The sequence below is a fragment of the Malaclemys terrapin genome, chromosome 18 (genome assembly GCF_027887155.1).
Source record: "Malaclemys terrapin pileata isolate rMalTer1 chromosome 18, rMalTer1.hap1, whole genome shotgun sequence".
NCBI lineage: Eukaryota > Metazoa > Chordata > Testudines > Emydidae > Malaclemys > Malaclemys terrapin.
This window is the reverse complement of record NC_071522.1, coordinates 6,980,651-7,000,179: the sequence shown is the minus strand read 5'-3', so window position 1 is coordinate 7,000,179 and position 19,529 is coordinate 6,980,651. Positions and strand designations below refer to the sequence as shown.

Genomic DNA, 19,529 nt, shown 5'->3' with positions numbered 1-19,529 from the left:
AGAATTAGAGGAGATGCACCTAAATAAATGTTCTCAGCTAGGTCATGAACCTACTTCCAACTCAAGTAAACAGCAAAGAGCCTATTATTTTCAGTAGAATTGAATTTGTTAACCGTGAATTTCTAGGCCAGCTCCACAAAGGGATTGAGGGGCCTAACTCCTATTTGAATCAATGGAAGCTAGGTGTCTAGATACCAGAGCCGGCTCCAGCATTTCTGCCGCCCCAAGCAAAAAAAAAAAAAAAGCCGCGATTGGCAGCGGCAGGTCCTTCGCTCCTAGAGGGAGTGAGGGACCTGCCACCCCTGAATTGCTGCAGGTGCCGCCCCTCTCCCTTGGCTGCCCCAAGCACCTGCTTGTTAAGCTGGTGCCTGGAGCCGGCCCTGCTAGATACGTTTGAGGATCTGGGCCAAAATGACTTGTGTTTTTGAATTGGATTCTGCATAATACAATCCAGTTATTCACCTGGATTTCTGAGGCTTACATGCATAATGAAAGTTGCATTGAAATACCAAATTTGTTAAAAATAGGACACCTAGGTCTGGTATCACAGCATTCTGCAACTTTAAAGACCTTGATTCTGAACCTGTCTGGGAATCCTAAGAGCTTAACAAGTTCATGTTCACTGGGAAGTTTGGGTGAAGGACAGGATACCACCTGCAACTTAGTTCAGGACAGAGGTGTCTTTGAGGGAAGCTCTTGTCTGGTCTTCTGGCTGGATGAAATGGATTAGAAGTGATCTAACAGTAGCTATAGGTCTACGCTTCTGTAGAGAACACATGTTAAAATATTAATGCAAACTGAATTGTAAGAATAGTTTGGGACAATGGAACAAGATGCCAGGACAGGTAGTGGAATCTCCTTTGCTGGAAATAGTCGAGACTAGATTTGACACTCATCTATTGGTGATGAATGACTTAATGATGATGGGCCAAACTGATCATTAGCATATGTCAATGAACCTGTGAAATTACACTAGCGATGAATTTGGCCTAATTAAAGCAACAAAGGGGAAGGCAGGATTAATGGGCTGCTTGGAATCTAAATGAGCCCAAAAGAAATAGCTCTATAAGTAAGGCTCTATAAGTTTAAGTAGTCAAATAAAAATCTATTTAACAGGCTAATTCTTTTGAAAGAAAAGTGAGGAGTGCATGTAAAACCAATTAGCTTTTTGGGCTGCATGTTTCCTAGTTAGGAAACTTAAAACTCATTCAGTTTGCTTCTTTCAACCCCATGGCTGAAAATATTTTATGCCCCCTCTTTGGTAGTATGACTTGGTGGAGCTCATATGTTGGGAGTATTAGTTTTTATCTCTTTACAGATCAAGCTACTTAAACTTGGTTGCAAACCAAGTATTTTTATTGTTTGTGTAACAACATGTATAAGCTAGCTAGCCCCCATTGTTAACTAACTCCTTATTCTGGTGGGGCTGGCTTCTCTAGAGAAGAAAATTTAAATCCGTACAGGCTTGTCTCTGCTCCAGGAAAGCCGTACAGAATTCTGTGGTTTGCATTACTCTTTCTGAAATAACAAAGTTGATTTCTTTTAGGACCTCCACTTTGACTTGAAGACCTGGGTAGCAGAGTTGATACAGTGAAGGATTCCTGTTTATAGAGCTTTACAAATTCATCCATACACAGCATCAGACAACTGAATAATATGCCAAAACAGGTAAAATCAAGCCCCAATATTGTCTGTCTTCACTAATTTAAACTTTTTGTCATGAAATAATACTGGGCTGAGGTTCAATTGATTGTAATCCACAATAGGAGACTGTTAAAGTATTCTCTCCCTCTTTCCCCCTCCCTTGTTGCCCTGCAGCTGCTCCACAAATTTGTCAATAATCTCTGGGTAATATCGAGCCATTAGATCTGATCAGTTTAAGGTTTTGATCTGTTACTTAAGATTGTTTTAATATATGGCTGATAAAATAAGTAAGACTAGTGAGTACTGGCAATTTATTAATTTAGGTACGCCTGCATTCAGAGATGCAGCCAACTACAACTGGAAATAGTCTATTGTAATTTACAATTATTATTTTTAATCATGGTTCAAATTATTTTTTCAATAACATTGTTAAAAACCCAGGCAGAAGGAAAAAAGTGCACATTTTAAGAATTGATCCTATTCTTGAATATTTTTGCCTCTAGCCATACGTATCGATAGATGGAAGTGGGGCTAACTAATACAAGCTAGCAAAAAGGAGTCTCCCTTTCCAGGATTACTACAGCCAGCTCTGCAATGGAGTTTGCAACAATTTAAATACCATAAACAGTAAACAAATGAGAGGGCAGGGGGAGAACAAGGCATATTTTCCCACAGCTGGGGGAATCAACAACAACAAAACTATAGTATTCTCTGAAGAGCAGGATTTGGCTTTGTGTAGTTCAGCATGTCTAGCTGTGAACTCATTGGGTCCCTTAATGCTCATACGTGGTATGATAACGAAAACCATTATTCATGTCAACATTTGGCCTACTCTCTTCTCATTCGACTTTACTGGTAAGCACATTTTTATTGGTATGCTATAGAATTGTGCATGACTTTAAATCCAGTTCTATCCAGTCTGGAAAGAGATTGGAGATCCCCAAGTGGATATATCAATTGTGAGGCATTATTATTCTAGTTTGTATATTATTCCTGCAGAGGCATATGTGCAAGTGGTGTTTAGAGGATGTTATTTGTCCATTTGAATGCTGCTGAGGTCAGTGAACAAATTGTATTTGCTAATTCAGAAGTTTGTTGGTATAAACAAAAAACAGTGTGTTACGACGTGGTGAACTTGTAATGCTAATGATAGTTACATAATTTGGGGGCGAGGAGAAAGAACGCTTGCGGGAAGGAATGCAAAAATCTGCATTCGCCCAAAAAAAAAAAAACCCACCCAAACCCAGCACCTGAAACCTGTGTGTACTGGCTACGCTTTCCATTATGTATGCTTAACAAACAAGTAACCTTCCAAACAGTGTTTCCAAGGACACTGGAGCCCAGAGGCTCAGATTAAAGTATTTAAATAAGTTATATGTGGAGGGCCAAATTCTGATTTGATGCAGACAAAGTCGTATAACCCCTCCATTCGCCTCTCCAGATGGGCACATATATATTGCGAAACCATACTTGTGGAGCACCATGTTTGGCTCCAAAATATGCAAGCCTGGGGAACCTCCATTAGCCTTAGTACTTCTGACAACTAATATGATCTAGGCACCAGCCATTAAGGCTAATAGACCATCTCCTTGAGTCAGATCTTGTGTTGAGTAGATGCTGTTCAGAGGAGTCAAAATCCCCTGGTCACGAACCACTGTGTAAGTGTATCTGTTCTTAAATAATCACAAAGTTGCCAACACCAAGAAGTATACATTTAGGGACACATTTATCTATGGTGTCATTCCTCTTGAGTCAGAATTACACCAGGGATGAGTTCAGCCCCTAAAAATTGTCATTAGTTCACGATCTCTCATGCATGAAATAAACACCTTCTAAAGCATGTATAAAGAGTGAAACACAACTTCCAAGGTACTGATATATATGTTTAATACTTCCTGGGCAGAGAGGTCAGACCAGTAGTAAAAATGTGCTGAATTATTTGTTTCTTACTAAGACTGCGCTTAAATCAAATCTGCTTTATTTGGAAACTGGAAAGGGACTTAAAACTGCCATTGAAGAGGTAAAGTCCACCTTGGTGTTCAATCTATTACTGGTGTTCTCTTTTATCTGTGCTTTCCAGGTGAATGGCCCAAAGAGAGGTCCTGCCATCCAGAATGAGCTCAATGACTCAGTCAAAGAAGAGGTTAAAGCTTTTCTGAGTGATGAAGATAAATTGCATCTCTTAGATGACCTTACCAAAGTGAATCCTGTAACCACAACAACAGGTCCGTATTTGTGGCCATCAGAGGCATCTCCTGAAAGGTTACTTCACTTCACATAACAAATAACTGTCAACATATACTGTGACAAGGTGGATGAGGTAATATTTTATTCGATCAACTTCAATATATTTAAAAGATATTCCCTATCCACCTTGCCTCTCTAATATCCTGGGACCAACACGTCTATAACAATACCGCATACAAGATATATTGTGGTCGGCTATTCTGATCTCTGTAATACTAGCATGAAAATAGTACCTGTGGACATGATCCAGAGTCTGTTGAAGTTAATGGAAAGATTCCTGTTGACCTGAGATCAGTCTTTAAACTTGGCTTGATCAATGTTCTTTAGCATTGCTTTGAACCCACACCGGTGTCTCAGCAACATGGAACTAAGATTTAAACAAAAAACCCTTCATCTGTGTCACTGGTTCAAATGCACCTTGAATTGGTAGTGGTTGGCAGTTATTGCTACAGGATGGCTCTTACATGGCTATCCAAAAGGATTTTGTGCTTTCAGTCCAGTTTCTGTTAACCGATTTCCTTATCTTAAGACACAATCACAAACATTCGAGCCCTCTTACTGTAATGGTCTTAGCAGAGAAGCCACGGATTGAAATCAGGCTTGGAAACTACAGTCTTCACTTAACTTTAAAAATGGTCCTTTGTAGACTGAGATGAGGCATATTGATACAATGTGGAGAATTCTCCATTGCTTTCTCCTTTTTCTGTGAATGAATAGATGATTCAATCTTCAGGGCTGTGTATGTGGAACCTATAATGAGAATGCATAAGAAATTAATTAGTCAAATTTGGTGTTCTTTAAATTCTTGTTTTTAAGAAAATAAATGAACGTATAAGAGGAATATTTATTCCTGGTAGACATGCTAGAAATTATCTTATTTGACCATTCTCAGACGCTGTAAAAATCTGATTTAAATCAATCTGTGAATAGGCAAAAAAGATAGCATTTGCCTAAAGATTTCTTATCCAAATAGTACTGGGGAAAACAAAAATACTTTTTTTTTCTGAATAATTGCTAATAGAACATATGTTTTTCAGTACTGAAATGTCTGCAAGCAAGGTACACAGTAGATGTCTTTTATACATATGCTGGCTGCAGTCTTGTGGCTGTAAATCCATTTCAACCTATCTGTTGCCTCTATTCGCTGGAGCTTATGAAAGAGTACCACACTGCACTTCGTCCTCAGGTAATGGTGGTGACTGTTCTTACAAAGTTAAAGAGATGAAAAGTCATCCGAATCTGAACCAATAAACTAGCTATGTTAGAACCACTTCTAGCAAAACTATATATGCTTTATTCAGCCAGGGCTCTTTTACAAACCTGTGCATTTTTGCCTTCTCCCCCCTTCTATTGGCCAGGTTCGTTCCTATGGTGTATAGTTAAGTGCGCATCTCAAATTTTAGTTTAAGATAGAGCCGTATGTAGAAGAAAATATATGGTTGATATTTCTGTGCTCAAATTCTTAAATCGACTAGAGGAAGAGACAGAATATTCTAGTGACCTGAGCGTGAGGCTTAGTGAGAAACTCCTGAGTTCTAATTCTCGTTGTATGGCCTTGGGTTACACAGCTTATCCTTCTGCTTCTGTTTCCTGGGCCCAAATTCTTCTGTTCAGTTCTATTTCCCTACCTCCCTGGGCTGGTGAGGATTAAGTAATAGAATCTGCTTTGTTTTAAACAGAACTGTTTGTTTTCCTTTTCAAACAATATATATACTCTCTTTATTGTTAGGAGTTGAAACCTCATATCTTTGCTGTGGCTGAACAGACCTACAGAAATGTTGAAAGCCAGATTGAACCAATAAACCAGTCTATAATTGTTAGTGGTGAAAGTGGTGCTGGAAAGGTAAGCCTAAGATGGTTGTGTTTTTTTTTGTTTTTTTTTTTTTTTTTTTTTCCCTCCCCTTTTTAATCATCTTCTGAGACATTAATGTGATACAAAGCATTTTCAGCATTTCTTCTAATTTGAAGAAGGAAGAGAGAAACATAAATGCAATTGGTACAGAATACAGCAGGCAACCGTAAGCCGTTATAGTGTGGGGGAGGAGATGGGGAGGGGAATGCACTCTGGTTCAATTCAAACGGGCCATGCTCTGTCAAACTGCGTTCTGGACCATATTTGTAGTTCTTGATAGAGTAAAATTCCTGTTGAAATCAAGGTAAGGATAGCGGAGTCTGGCCCTTTGCTAGGACTAGATATGATTTAGCGTAAGCCCCACATGTCAAAACACCCACAAGATTTGAGGAGTTCTAACTCTGACCCTGATTCAGCAGTCCATCCCTGCTCAGCAAAGCACTTAAGACAGCTATAGTTCACATACAGCTTTGCTTAACAGAATAGCTGTCAACTCTGGCTATGCTTCAGAATAGCTGTACCTTCATTTTTCTTACAAGAACCTAGTCCAGCCAGGCCCTCAAGCTTGTGCCATAAATTTGAAAAAAATCACTTTCCTCAACACAATCACTAGCTGCACAATGTTATTTTTCCAATAGCCAAAGCTCTTGTCAGACTTGCATCTAATTAGTAATGTGAGAGCAGACAAAGGCCTATTGTCAAGATTCTCTTTTTAGACTTGGACTTCCCGATGTCTTATGAAATTTTATGCTACTGTTGCTGCATCATCTACGTCTCCTAAAGGCAATGAAACAGTGGAGAGGATAGAGAAGAGAGTGCTGGACTCCAACCCCGTTATGGAAGCTTTTGGTAAAGACCTTTTTTTAATGTCAAACTTATGGGAAAACAAAACCATGACTACATTGTAAGTGTGTGGGGTTTGTTTGTTTGTTTGTACAAACCTACACTATCCCCCATTATTCCTCTTTTTAAAAAATCACCTCTGAAATACTCAAGCAGCATGCAAATCATCCTATATATTTGTGTGTCCCTAAAAGAGGAAAATAAAACGAGCTCTGTGTTTTTTGTTTTGTTTTCCCCATTATTGGAGAATAATTATGCTTTGTGTGTCCCCACTCCTGGTAACTTCACAGGAAATGCATGTACTCTTCGGAATAACAACAGTAGCCGTTTTGGAAAATATATCCAGCTTCAGTTAAACAGGTATTAATTGTTATGTAAAATGCTCAAACTGTGTGGTGGTGGGTTTGTTTTGGTTGGGTCTCGGTGTTTTTACCTTCACAACTTTCTCTTCTTGCAAACGTGTGTCTCGAGTCTTCCACAGAACATGGACTGGAGTGTTTTTTGTAACGTACCTTGGTATATTGGGATGAATTAATGTTTCCTGGATTTACCTAATACATTGTCAACACTTAAAGGACATCTATCTTGCAAGATAGCTTTTCAGTCCAGAAGACTGTACCAATGGACTACTCTGCACTTGCATGGCTAATCAATTTAACTCTATCATAGTGTCTTTCATAAAGTAAAGACACCAGAAGCTTAAAACAGTATTAAAAGTTTAGGGGTACCTTGCATACCGTGACAACAGGCTGTGCCTAGGACTTCTGTTTTGAAGGGCATATACTAGCATGTTTGTTCTTTCTCTAGATCACAACATCTGACTAGTGCTTCCATCCAAACATTTCTATTGGAGAAAACCAGAGTTGCTTATCAGGCCCCATGTGAAAGGAACTTCCATATTTTTTATCAGGTTTGTGCTAGATTAATTTATCTAGGTATTTCTAAAGTACATTAGTGATAGAACCATGAGATCTGGCAGAAGATCTATTGCAACTTCCTAGTGTTTAGAACAGTTCAGTTTTTTGTTTTTTGTTTTTGTTTTACTCATGGTTTAATTCAGTTTTCTGGATCTTGTGTTATCATCGCATTAAGTATGTTCCCAGTTTGCTAATCATCACTCTGCCATTTATGTTGTTTCATACAACATTAGGATTCAGTAGTCTCTTCTGTTTTTGTTGCAAGATCACAAAAGGTGCCACGAAGGATGAAAGACTGGAGTGGAACCTGCCTGAGGGTGCCAGTTTCTTCTGGCTGCCAAATTCTGAAACAACACTGGAAGGTAACATTTAAAGTTGACAACTGAGACTGTTACAAATGGTTAAACTGTTGCATGTAAAATATTAATGGCCCGTGGGAGTATAGTCTTAAGGAAGAAAAATCACTTGAGACTTATGGCTCTGGTACATTGGATTTATGTTCCATTTTCACAAAGCTGCCTGCCTGACTTTGACTCTGTTCGGATTTCACTTTGTACTGTTAAGAATTTGTACTTGGCCTAGAATAGCAAGTCCTGATCCAGGGCCTCTGCATCTCTCTGAGGCTAAGTTTACAAACCTTGTGTGATCTCTGGCTGCTTCAAGAACTTGCTACCTAATCTCTAGGGCCCACAAAGGCTTGATATTGTACTCAATATTAAGTCACTCAGTGACAGTAGTATAACTAATAGTATGACTTCTGCTCCTTTGGTTTGGCAAAGCAGATGTTCTTGTGCTTGCAGCTGGTACTTTCAAAGGGGTGCCCAACCACCTTAGGCTCCTTTGAAAATTTCAGCTGTCCTGTGTACACTGCCCTTTTGAAGGGATGAGAGTGGTGTTGGGTGGCTTATTTGTGTTGGGTTTTTTTTAATAACACCTGTTTTGGCTTTCCAGAGGACTGCTTTGAGGTGACCAGAGAGGCAATGTTTCACCTGGGCATTGACAGCTCCACACAGAACAATATTTTTAAGGTCAGATAAAAACACTGTAAACTCATCTTTGAAACTTAAGGATCTGGTTTGCATATGGTTGTTTGATGTGTGATCAGTCTTGTACCAAATCCTGCAGTCCTTTCCTTACCGGGCAAATCTCCTACTGATTTCTCAGGCAAAGATCCCAGGAGTAAGGACTGCAGGGTTTTACTTGTTAGCAGCAAATCCTAAGCCTGAGTGAGGCCAGGTCTACACTAACCCCCTAATTCGAACTAAGGTACGCAACTTCAGCTACGTGAATAACGTAGCTGAAGTTTGAAGTACCTTAGTTCGAATTTACCTCGGTCCACGCGCGGCAGGCAGGCTCCCCCGTCGACTCCACGGTACTCCTCTCGTCTAGCTGGAGTACCGCAGTCGACGGGTAGCACTTCCGGGTTCGACTTATCGTGTCCAGACAAGACGCGATAAGTCGAACCCAGAAGTTTGATCGCTCGCCGCCGAACTACCGGGTAAGTGTAGACCTACCCTGAGAATCCTATTCTGCCTCCCCAAGACTGTGGAACCTGTTTGGCTATTGTTGCAGTAGTCCACACAACTTCTACGTTTCTGTCTGCGGGTGGGGAAAATAGCTCTCTGGCATTCCCCAAGATCTTTTGGAGGATCCTGCCCACTCTTGGCATCTGTTCCGCTGCATTTAGAGCCCTTGCTAGCAGCAGAGCAGGGTGGCAGGATAATGGGGAGGATGTGCTTCTAATTCTTCATTTCAGCAGTTGACTCCATTTGTTCAGTGTAATTTTGTAGACAGATGTTAAACTAACAGTAGTTCTTTAGTGTAGCACCTGTGGTTAGGTTATACTATCTAACGTGTAAACGTTTTAACTTCTAAGGGCTCAGTTCTGCTCTCAGCGAAGTAAATGGTAGAATTTTCATTTACTTAAATTTACTTGAATAGTGCAGGATCAGGAATTAAATTTAGTGGCTTTAAAAATATAAGCAGCTTCTTTCAAATTTCTGGTTTGCATATTTGCACAAATGTTTCAGCTGCTGTCCTGTTCATCTGGGGTATTTGGAACCCAGATGCCTTTAACAATGATAGGTGAATCTGAACTCCAGAGTTCAAATGCCTGTTTACGTTGCAGATATTAGCAGGACTTCTACACCTTGGTAACGTTCAGTTCTCTGATTCAGTGGATGAATCCCAGCCTTGTGAACCAGAAGATAATGCCAAAGGTGAGGCCCCAAACATACATAGCTTTAGTGTTTGCTTTCCTATTAGGCACCAGAAAGACCTGATGTCCAAAGTACATAATCTCATATACTGTACTCTTCCTTTCATTAGGAGGCCAAAGTGGAGAGAGGAATGACTGGAATTGTCACTTAATTGTATCCTCTTCCTTTCATCTGTTTTTTATAAAACATGAGAATGCTGCACAAACACTAATGTAATCGTCCCACCCCTGTAAGAGATCAGGGGAACTGAGTGATTTGCACAGAGTGAGTTGTTGGCAGAATCATCATCCTTGTTCCTAGTCATATACTTACACCACATGGCCCCCAGAGACCGAGAGACCTAGACTGGAGGTTTTATATTTATGTGCTTAAATATTCAGGTTGTAATTCCATTTTGAGATTCCAATCTGAGCCAGTCTGTCAGATTGCAGCCTTTTATATACCTTAGGGAGAACATATATTGAGCTTCTTTCCTTCTATCTGTAGAAGATCTCTATGACCTAAAATTTAAATAGCCCCAGTTTTCCATGGAACTGACAGTGGCCTAATCAGGAAGGCTTCATATTTCTGTTTCACAAATTCTGACAAACTCCAATGGCTTTAATTTGGGTGCAATAATTTCTAGTACACTTCAGCTGCTTTTTTGAGTTAGCACGGTCTTAAGTAGTTTAAATTTTCTGCATACATTGCACAAGGAAATCTTGACTCCTGCTATGACAGGGTTAAGTTCTCTAACTATGCCAGATACATCTCCTCTTTTACTAGCAATAATTGTTTGTGTACTACCCTTCGTGGATTTAGAGACCTCTTTGGGCAGTGCATGCTGGGGCTTATGTGAGATGACAAAATAAACAGACAAGGGTATATCTTGAGAGATGGTCTAATTTTGGGTGGCCAGTTTTAGACACTGCATTTTAAGCCCAGGTTTCAAACTCGGGTTCAAGCCTAGCCCCCGTTCTGTCTACACACAGATTGTGCTAAGCCAGGGTCCTGAGACCCCTTGGGGTTCAAGCCCTGTTGCTTTGCAGTGTAGATGCAGCACTACTGGACTCATGCTCTGGGAGTCCACCAAGTGTCCCACAATCCCATGGGCCAGTTGCCTTTGTCCTCTGGACAGTCATGTTTGGTGGACAGTCAAGCTTTCCCACACTGCACCATGAACAAAAGGCTAGAGCAGCCACATTTTGGGTGGGCATTAGGAAGTCTGGAATATGAGTGATTGGACCGTGGGCCCACATCATGCAGTGATAGATGCTGGAGCTCCAAGTTGGGACTCAGGGTTCAACAATTCCTAACCTGGGGTTAAAAATGAGTGTAGATGTTCAAGCCCTAAGTTAACAAACCCAGGGTCTGCTAACTTGAGTTCTTCTAACTCTGGGCTTTCATTGCGGTGTAGACATAGCCCAAGAGGTGTGTGGGTTTTTAAACCGGCATTGTTGAGCACCTGCAACGTGGGTAAAATTAGTGGGTATTCAAAATTAGAGGCCAGTCTTACAAAATTCTGTCTTAAAAGTAAAAGAGCATATTCCATGAAGTTAGAAGCTTCAGTGTAGGCTATCCAAAGGCCACTTTTAATCTAGATTAAACTTCTGGGAGGTGCTTAGATTTTTAAGAAACAGGTTATAGTCCTATGATACTTTCTTGGCTGTTTTGAACAAGGTTTTGTGAAGACCACTGCAAACTTGCTAAAAGTATCTGTAGAGGAGCTGCTGGAAACACTAAGAATTCGAACGATAACTGCTGGAAAACAGCAACAAGTCTTCAAGAAGCCATGCTCCAGATCAGAATGTGAAACTAGAAGGGATTGCCTGGCTAAAGTTCTCTATGCTAAGTAAGTTCCATCAGCAATGCTGCCGTGACTGTGTCTATATACAAGGTTTAGCTAAAGTGTCAACGTGACCAACAGAGTTTTATCCTAGTCAGTCATTTCTACTTATTCCTTATTCATCTGCAGCCTATCTACATGTATTTGTCCTTGGAAAGCTTGCCATGTGATGTCTGTTTAAGAACATTTCTAATCAGTTACGTTTTATCTTCTACATGTTTGAACATTTGAGGATTTTTTTTTTAGCTTGCTAATAGCTTTATATATATTTATATTTTTATTTATATATTAAAAGAGAAATTAAAACAATATGCCAGCACTTTACAAACTCTTGTTTCATTGCACTGGCTTCCTCAGTTTCATCTGTGAAATTGCATTAAGACAACTGCTCTTCCCCTCTCTTGCAAATACAGCAATTGCTTACATGGATGTTATGCAATTACAAATGGGGAGGAGAAGTGGTCTGTGCAATCACTAATGGGATTTAAATGCATTTAAAACATGGCTTCTATTCTGAAAAAGCTTAGGAATCCCTGAGCCACTGCTCCTCACTGTAGTTATTTGACTCATGATGTTTTGAAAGCAGGAATGATATTGACTCGTGCAATAATTAAACAATGTCATTGTTTAAATGCAGAATTATATATCCAAGGTAAAATAGTTTGAATACATGGGTCAGTGCTGTGAAATTTTTTTTTCTTCTCATCCACTTCCATGACAGCCCTATGTGCTTCTGCCTTCTTATAAACATTATAGAAACAAATGTGTGTATTCTCTCTTCCCTCCTTCTCCCCCCCCCCCCCCCCTTCTTGAGACTCGGATCCTACAATAAGTTTTGCATAGATAAGGGGCTTAACGCATACCTCATTGTATGACTAGGGCCTTGATTGTAAGCTTTTTGGGGGGAAGTGGTCTTGTATTTGTGCAGCTCCTAGCACAGTGGGGCTGCATTGCTGGTGCTACTGCAGTCGAAGATATTTTAAAATCACCTATACCATGTTTAAAGAAAAGTTTCTTGAAGAAACTCAAGATCAAATTCTGCCTTCACACTCTGACTTCCCTTTTGATTTGAGTGAGACAATATGTGATGTAAAGTAAGGCAGAATAAGGCCCTGTGTCCTTAACTGAATTAAGGGTTTAGGTCCATGGGTTTTTTTTTTAGATGCCATTTTCAAAAGGGCCTTAGACTCCTAAGTCAATTAATCATTACAATGTTGAGCAGAGCAATGCCTAAATACGTGTATGAATCCACTAAACTCCCTCTAGTCTCATGAAGTTTGGTGGGAGTAAAGGGAACAAACCCTGTAGAATAGGGTCTTGACCTTGTGCTCACATGTTACAGTCTAGTCCTCTGCTCTTCAAAACTCATGAGACACAATTAAGTGAATTAGTGGCAGGGGTGTACGGGCTCTTCATTTGTTTCAGGAGGTCTCTTAACTTTTATTCAAACATTCATGGCATACCTCTGACTTAATAAAAATTACTTTAGCTGCGAAGGTGAAATGTGAAACTATAAAATATTGTGGTATTGGCAGTAACAGTAGGAGTCAGAAAAAATCACTGGAAAACATAAATCAACTGAATATTTACAAGATAAGTGTAAATCTTTCCAGCTAATCAGGGTTCTGTTATTTACAGATTATTTGACTGGCTGGTTTCAGTGATAAACGGAAGCATCTATGCAGATTCTCTTGTGTGGACCAACTTTATAGGTATAGTTTCTAGTCCCTTTTAATTTAAGAGTAGAAAGTACAGTAAATCTTCTATAGACCCAAACACACTAGATCTGATAGAAAATAAATATTTCCCCATATTTCTCTAGGTTTGTTGGACGTTTATGGTTTTGAATCTTTTCCTGAAAACAACTTGGAACAGCTTTGTATTAACTATGCCAATGAGAAACTACAGCAGCACTTTGTAGCACACTATCTGAAGGCACAACAGGTACTGTCCCTCTACAAGATGTCTAACACAAAGCCATTGTATTTATTCCTATGTTACTACACTGTTAAATTCCTAATTACAAAGACTTTTTTTTTTTTTTTTTAAACCTAAAACTCTGTTTTATGGCCTGATTATGCAACTTTTACTCTGTCACAGAAATAATTGGGGATTACTTACTTGACCAAGGATTGTAGTATTGGGCCCTTGCAGAGAGGGGGAACATCTGTAGAGGAAATATGTTCATGGATACACACTTTAAAAGCTGTCACCAGGGTTCCAGTGACATTGTGAATTGCTGAAATGTCCAGAGCTCATCAAAGGGGCATATTGGTGCCACTGAATTTGTTGGGCATCTCTTAAGGTGTGCGGAGTCTGAACAGTCCTCCGAAATTGCAACCGCAGCACAGCTTTCCTGTTGGGAACAAAGGCGTTTAATGCATGGCTCTGTCTTACACGAGACTCTGGAATGGTCTTGTGGGCCAAAATTCATCCCCTGCAGAGAGCTCCTGCAGGGCCCTGTAATAAGGGCTTAAATGATGCTTTGGGTGGGCCCTCTGCCCTGGTAGTACTACCTCATAAACCAAGTTGACATTCCCTTGTCCCTTCAATCGAAATAGAACACTTCTTGTCTGCCCTGGGTTCTTCTTAGTGGGAAATAGCCCTGGCAAAAGACAAGAAGTATTTCCCACTCTGCATTTCAACCACTAGAAAAGAAGGGCTTGAGTTAATTTAGAACCCTACAAACATTTAGGAAAATACTTTGCTAAGCTGTTGCAACCACTGGCTAGGTCACAAGTAAGAAACAAACTCATTGCTAATTAGATCTTGATGCATCGGAATCTAAATTTCAGACCTATAAACCTTCAGAATGTAACTGTTTAAATTTGCGAAGTTTGTACAGTATCTAGCACCATGGGGCCCAACCCTCACTGGGGCTTGTGGCTGCTACTGTAATAGACTTGTTGAGTTACATTCTAACCCATTATTATTCCTATATCCCCATTATACTTTTTGCCCTTTCAACTGAGCTGAAGGGTACAAGGCTAGCTAGTATTTGTGGCAGTGAGGAGATAAGAAAATTATACATTGCAGACAGCATAGTAGTGCAAAACAGGCCCCGAGTGTACGTTATCCAGAAATTCACTTGTGCGCTTGTGTGTTCCACTGACTTTTTCTTAAACTGCTCTCCGAGGGTAACTGTGTACAACATGCCAGCACACACGGGGTTAACAATCAGTACCGATGGAAACTAGGTTTTGCGCAAATGACTTTCCCTCTTCCAATTGAAACAAAATCATAATAGCCATTTTATGCCAGCTGCAAGTCGCTGCTTGACTTCCCCTTCTTGACATGGCTGCATGCCAAACAGTTTGTATTCCATTAGTGAGTCTGCCTAAGCAAGTTTGACTTGCCACAAATTTTTAAAGTTAACAAAAATGAGAACTTGTTCTGCTTTCTCACTTGGCCGTTTGTTCTGCAAGAATGCTGAACTCTGTCCAGCACAACTACAGTACTTAAAAAAAAAAAAAAAAAAAAAAAAAAAAAAATCAATGTAATTAACTGCAATGCAGTCATTTTCCCTTTCCTTTTGGATCTAATTTAGTTTTCAACACAATACTGTTAGCGGATGCATGTTGAGCTCTTGCTTAGGGCTAAATTCTGCCCTAAAGGGATGCTCTTTCCCTTTAAGGGAAATCCGAAGGGGTGTCTGAGTCACAACTTGGCTTTCACCTTGTGTGATCACTCTGTAAAGCATCTCTGCAGTTTTATGAAGAACTGCACAATTCCACATACAGCCTGCAGATGGCCCTGTGGAGATCTGATGCTACTTAGCCAAAGGTTTTAGACCTCTTATGTGAGAAGGAACTTCAGAAGACTTGTAGTTCTGAAAACTATGACCGATCTGCTACAAGTGGTGATGTTTAAGGATATGAACTGACTTTTTCTTTAAAAAGCCAACATGTAAGGACTGTATGTCCAGTGACAAAAGCCCTAAGTGAAATACTTCACTAAGTATACTGTGAAATACTGGTGCCCTGAGGATCAAGGACATTCTACACATTTCTCTTGTATTAGGAAGAATACGCAGCAGAAGGTCTAGAATGGTCTTTCATAAACTACCAGGATAACCAGAGCTGTCTAGATCTGATAGAAGGAAGCCCTGTCAGCATCTTTTCTTTGCTGAATGAGGTAAGTTTAAGAGCTGAACCGAGAATACTGTCTAGCCTGCTTTTCTTCCTTTCCTCAGCTGTCTCCCAAAATGACCAAAGAGAGTAGATTTACTTAAAGGCAAAAGAGCCAACTGTTTCCATAATGCTATAGGGGTGGTTCTTACCCTGCAAGACTGGGGGAGGGATGTGGGGAATCCCGTGTAAATGCACTCCATTGATGTCAAACATGGAACCCCCATGACTGTGTCACTCTTTTAAAGTACTTGAACATTAAAGGACTTGGAATACCAAATGGAACATAGACAAATAAAATGCCTTCAGGTCTAAGTATACTAATGTCTGAAAGATTTTAATTGCTGTGCAGGTAAAGTTGTCCTATTTCAAATAGGACATGCTACAATTTTACTTTGTTTTCATTACACAGGAGTGTCGTCTGAACAGATCCTCTAACGTCAGCCAATTCCAAACCCGCATTGAGAACTCTTTGTCTAATAACCGGTGTATAAGCCGGGACAAGTTTAGTAAGAAGCCTAACTTTGTTGTTTCCCATTATGCTGGCAAAGTCTGTTACCAGGTGGAAGGCATGGTGGAGAAAAACAGGGTATGTATGTATGTATTTTAAAAAATAAACTATAAAATAAGCACATGGCTTATGAAAGAAGCTAGCCTAAAAATCAAAAGCCTCCTTAAACTAGTCTTTAATTGCTGTTAACACAGTGCATGTGTCCACTACTAGTAGATGACATGTCAAAGGGGTTGATCATCTCAATCCAGTGCCTTGTGAACAATCACCAGCACAGGTAGCACCTTTGGTAGCAGGCTCAGAGGCCCAAGGATTAAGGGAGCCAGGCAAACTCCACAACCTCTCGCCCCTGAAGATGTTCTCTCCAGGGTTTGGTCATCTTGCTGGGGCAGTGTAGAGGCGTGTGCACTGCTATTGCATATTGTGTGAATAGAGGACTTCAGCCTCCAGAACTGTCTTTGTGGCATTTAATTATGAATATTAAATTCAGACTTTAAACTTCATTGTGATCAGGGAAACAGCAGCATGGACTTACCTTTGGCCATTTACCAATATCACATAGAAACTTAAAACTTAGCGTCTTTCTGCACTATGCCTACCAGGAAGTTAATGAAGTGATCTGTGAACATTGGAATCTATTTTATATTATGACATTCTGATACAGCAAGTCACTTTTTTGCAAGGAACTTTAAGAAATGGTATCATGTGATGCAGTGAATATCCTCTCTTATTAAGCATAGGAAAGCTCTAATGTCCATTATGAGGACTGCCCTACCGTTAGTTAACTAGCCCGAGGGCGGCTTAACTAAAACTAAACTGCATGAGTGCCTTAATCTTCTCATTGTGCCATCCCTCCATAAGAAAATGCTAGTAACAGACACAATTTTTACTAAATATGGTGGTAGATCTAACTCTCAAGCATTTTCCTATATTTGTGAATTCATATTAAATACATGTGGTCAGATCTGAAATGGTCTCTAAACTATTGCTTTTATTGGGTAATAAAATTCTGATACAACTTATTTACTAACCTCACTGACTCCAAATGTGATGAATATTTAGTTACATCTTTAAGGGTGCCTCCAAGTAACTCCACCAAATCCTAGTGACATGTATTTGCCTATATAGGACCCAGTTCCACTGGAGTTACTCCAGCTTCTGAAGAATTCCCAAGACTGCTTGCTTCAGAAGTTCTTTCCCATGACAGAAAAGAGCCAAAATGATACCAAAACCCAGAACAGAGCAGCAGTTGTTACAGTGGTCTCCAAGTTCAAGGTTTGTCCTGTTTGAGTGTCTGATGCTATATCCTTCTGCCTGATTGCTGCTGCTGTCTTCAAGTAACTTGATGGTAAAATCCATCCATTTATTTCCTGACTCTGTACCAAATGTTTGATACACGGGTATAAAACTGAAAAACTCCACTGTTCAGTAGGGAGCCTCTGTATTTAAACAAGTAGTAGTTGGAGTCTGTTGTACTTCCTTTGTGCTTTTTAACCCATAACTTGTGGCCGCATGTCAAACCAATACCTCCCTCTCCAGACTTGCTACAACCCCAGGCATAGAGCAATCAATCCAGCACACTTATGAACATTGAGTTACTCCCAGAATAAAAGTGTCCGAAGCTATCTTTAAATGGAACACTGATAATTTGTTCTAGCTGTCCTATTATGCTGAAATTAAGCAATTCTGCTCTTGTGGGCCTGTAAACGCTACCCTGAATAAACATCAGGATTTTTTAAAAAATAAGTATTGATTAGCCAAACTACTCTGGAAAAACAAAAGGGCCTCAATACGGCATGGTCATTAATAATTGCTGTGTTTGTTTCTATAGGGTTCACTTGAACGTCTGATGCAGATCTTGCATAGCACTACACCTCATTACATCAGATGCATCAAGCCTAATGCGGATTGCAAGGCCATGACTTTTAAAAAAGAAGAGGTAACTCTACGAAGAATTTTCCTCATGGAGTCCATGTCTTTTAATTGGTTTCATACTGAGCTTTGCATCAGGCTCTGTATGATATGGGATGTAAAGCACTTTTTTTTAGCAAATATCTTGAAAGTTTCATTTGAGAAGAGGGAACTTACCAGAGGTAGGGTAGATGATGCTTAAACCTCTCCAAACTAGGGTGAATCTTCAGTGAGGCTCTTTTCACTGCAGCTTCATTGATAAATACTGTGTATGTGAAACATCAGTTTCTCTTAAAAGATGCTGTTCAGTACAAGTTTGGATTTAGTGGTGTGGGGGGCTTGGAGCTCACTAAACCTAGCTCTGAGTCAAAACCCATCTTAATGGCACAGTCTATTTTATAATACACACCTTTTATTAAATCTCTGCTAGTTTCTATACAGGGAGGTTTGCCAGCTCTGATGAGAACAGCTGACATGCATGCTGAGTGGGAGGTTCCTTGGGAGCAGAGCAATTGTAGCTAAACTTGGAGATTCTCAGCTGGTGTAAAATCAAAAGCTCTGTTGAATGGAGCGGTGTTGATCCTTATATCTACAAAGGATCTATCTTGATGTTTCTAAATGTCAATAAAAGAACAAGAATCCAGTTTGAAAATTCAGGATAAATTTCCTGCCACTTTAAGTGTGATGAGGCACGTAACTGGCAAATCCTCAGTACAAATTGCAGGTAAAATTGCTTGGGGTTGGAGCAAAACCACCTACTTCACAAAGTAAAGAAACTTCTGCCACTAGTGAATGAGCTGAATGTGTGAGGGGGTGGAAATCAGACACCTAGCGAAATTGAGCCTCAAGACCTCTGGCAAACTGTCTGGGACAGGACAGTCCTGTCTACCTCTGCTCAACAGAGTCCGATGTAATGTATCATTTGTTTTAACACACACTCACCCTATAGTACTTAGGCTAAACTGCCACTGTAGTAAGTAGGAGATGAGCGCCATAACTTTGCTATCTTTCAAAGAATCAACAGATTTGAGAGATTGAACAGGTGAATGTTAATTGCTTTTAGAAACTCTTTGAATAGAAAGTCTCAAGTCTTTGAAAAACTCGTAGGTTATCAAAAGCAGTTTGCATTGATAGAAACCCTGGTAAAGCTTAATAGCAGTACAAACAGAACTAGTGTTTTAATTCCTGCTATAGGTTCTCAGTCAGCTTGAAGCATGTGGCATAGTAGAAACTATCAGCATCAGTGCAGCTGGATTTCCTATTAGGTAAGTCCTAATGAATTTTAAGTTTCTCATGTTTACTTTATCTTCAGAATACAGCTCCTTAAACTTCATAAGCCAGATTTGTCTAGTGTAGTTCCATTGGCTTCCACAGAGTTTGACCAGGGGACCACTGCATCCCTCTCTCTATATTTATATTATAAATTAATTGTT

General features: G+C 39.9%; 1 protein-coding gene across 1 annotated transcript in view; it reads left to right on the top strand.

Annotated features, from left to right (window-relative positions):
- Positions 1-19,529, top strand: part of MYO19 (myosin XIX) — a 40,061-nt gene that overhangs the window by 13,160 nt on the left and 7,372 nt on the right. The window contains exons 3-20 of the mRNA XM_054008290.1: positions 1,547-1,668; positions 3,725-3,869; positions 4,929-5,077; positions 5,621-5,734; positions 6,460-6,592; positions 6,877-6,946; positions 7,394-7,496; positions 7,769-7,865; positions 8,455-8,531; positions 9,632-9,722; positions 11,382-11,553; positions 13,186-13,259; positions 13,370-13,491; positions 15,568-15,681; positions 16,087-16,263; positions 17,314-17,460; positions 18,017-18,124; positions 19,291-19,361. Coding sequence (XP_053864265.1) covers positions 1,657-1,668; positions 3,725-3,869; positions 4,929-5,077; positions 5,621-5,734; positions 6,460-6,592; positions 6,877-6,946; positions 7,394-7,496; positions 7,769-7,865; positions 8,455-8,531; positions 9,632-9,722; positions 11,382-11,553; positions 13,186-13,259; positions 13,370-13,491; positions 15,568-15,681; positions 16,087-16,263; positions 17,314-17,460; positions 18,017-18,124; positions 19,291-19,361 — 1,976 coding nt within the window. The 5' untranslated portion in view covers positions 1,547-1,656. The remainder of the gene's footprint in view (positions 1-1,546; positions 1,669-3,724; positions 3,870-4,928; positions 5,078-5,620; positions 5,735-6,459; positions 6,593-6,876; positions 6,947-7,393; positions 7,497-7,768; positions 7,866-8,454; positions 8,532-9,631; positions 9,723-11,381; positions 11,554-13,185; positions 13,260-13,369; positions 13,492-15,567; positions 15,682-16,086; positions 16,264-17,313; positions 17,461-18,016; positions 18,125-19,290; positions 19,362-19,529) is intronic.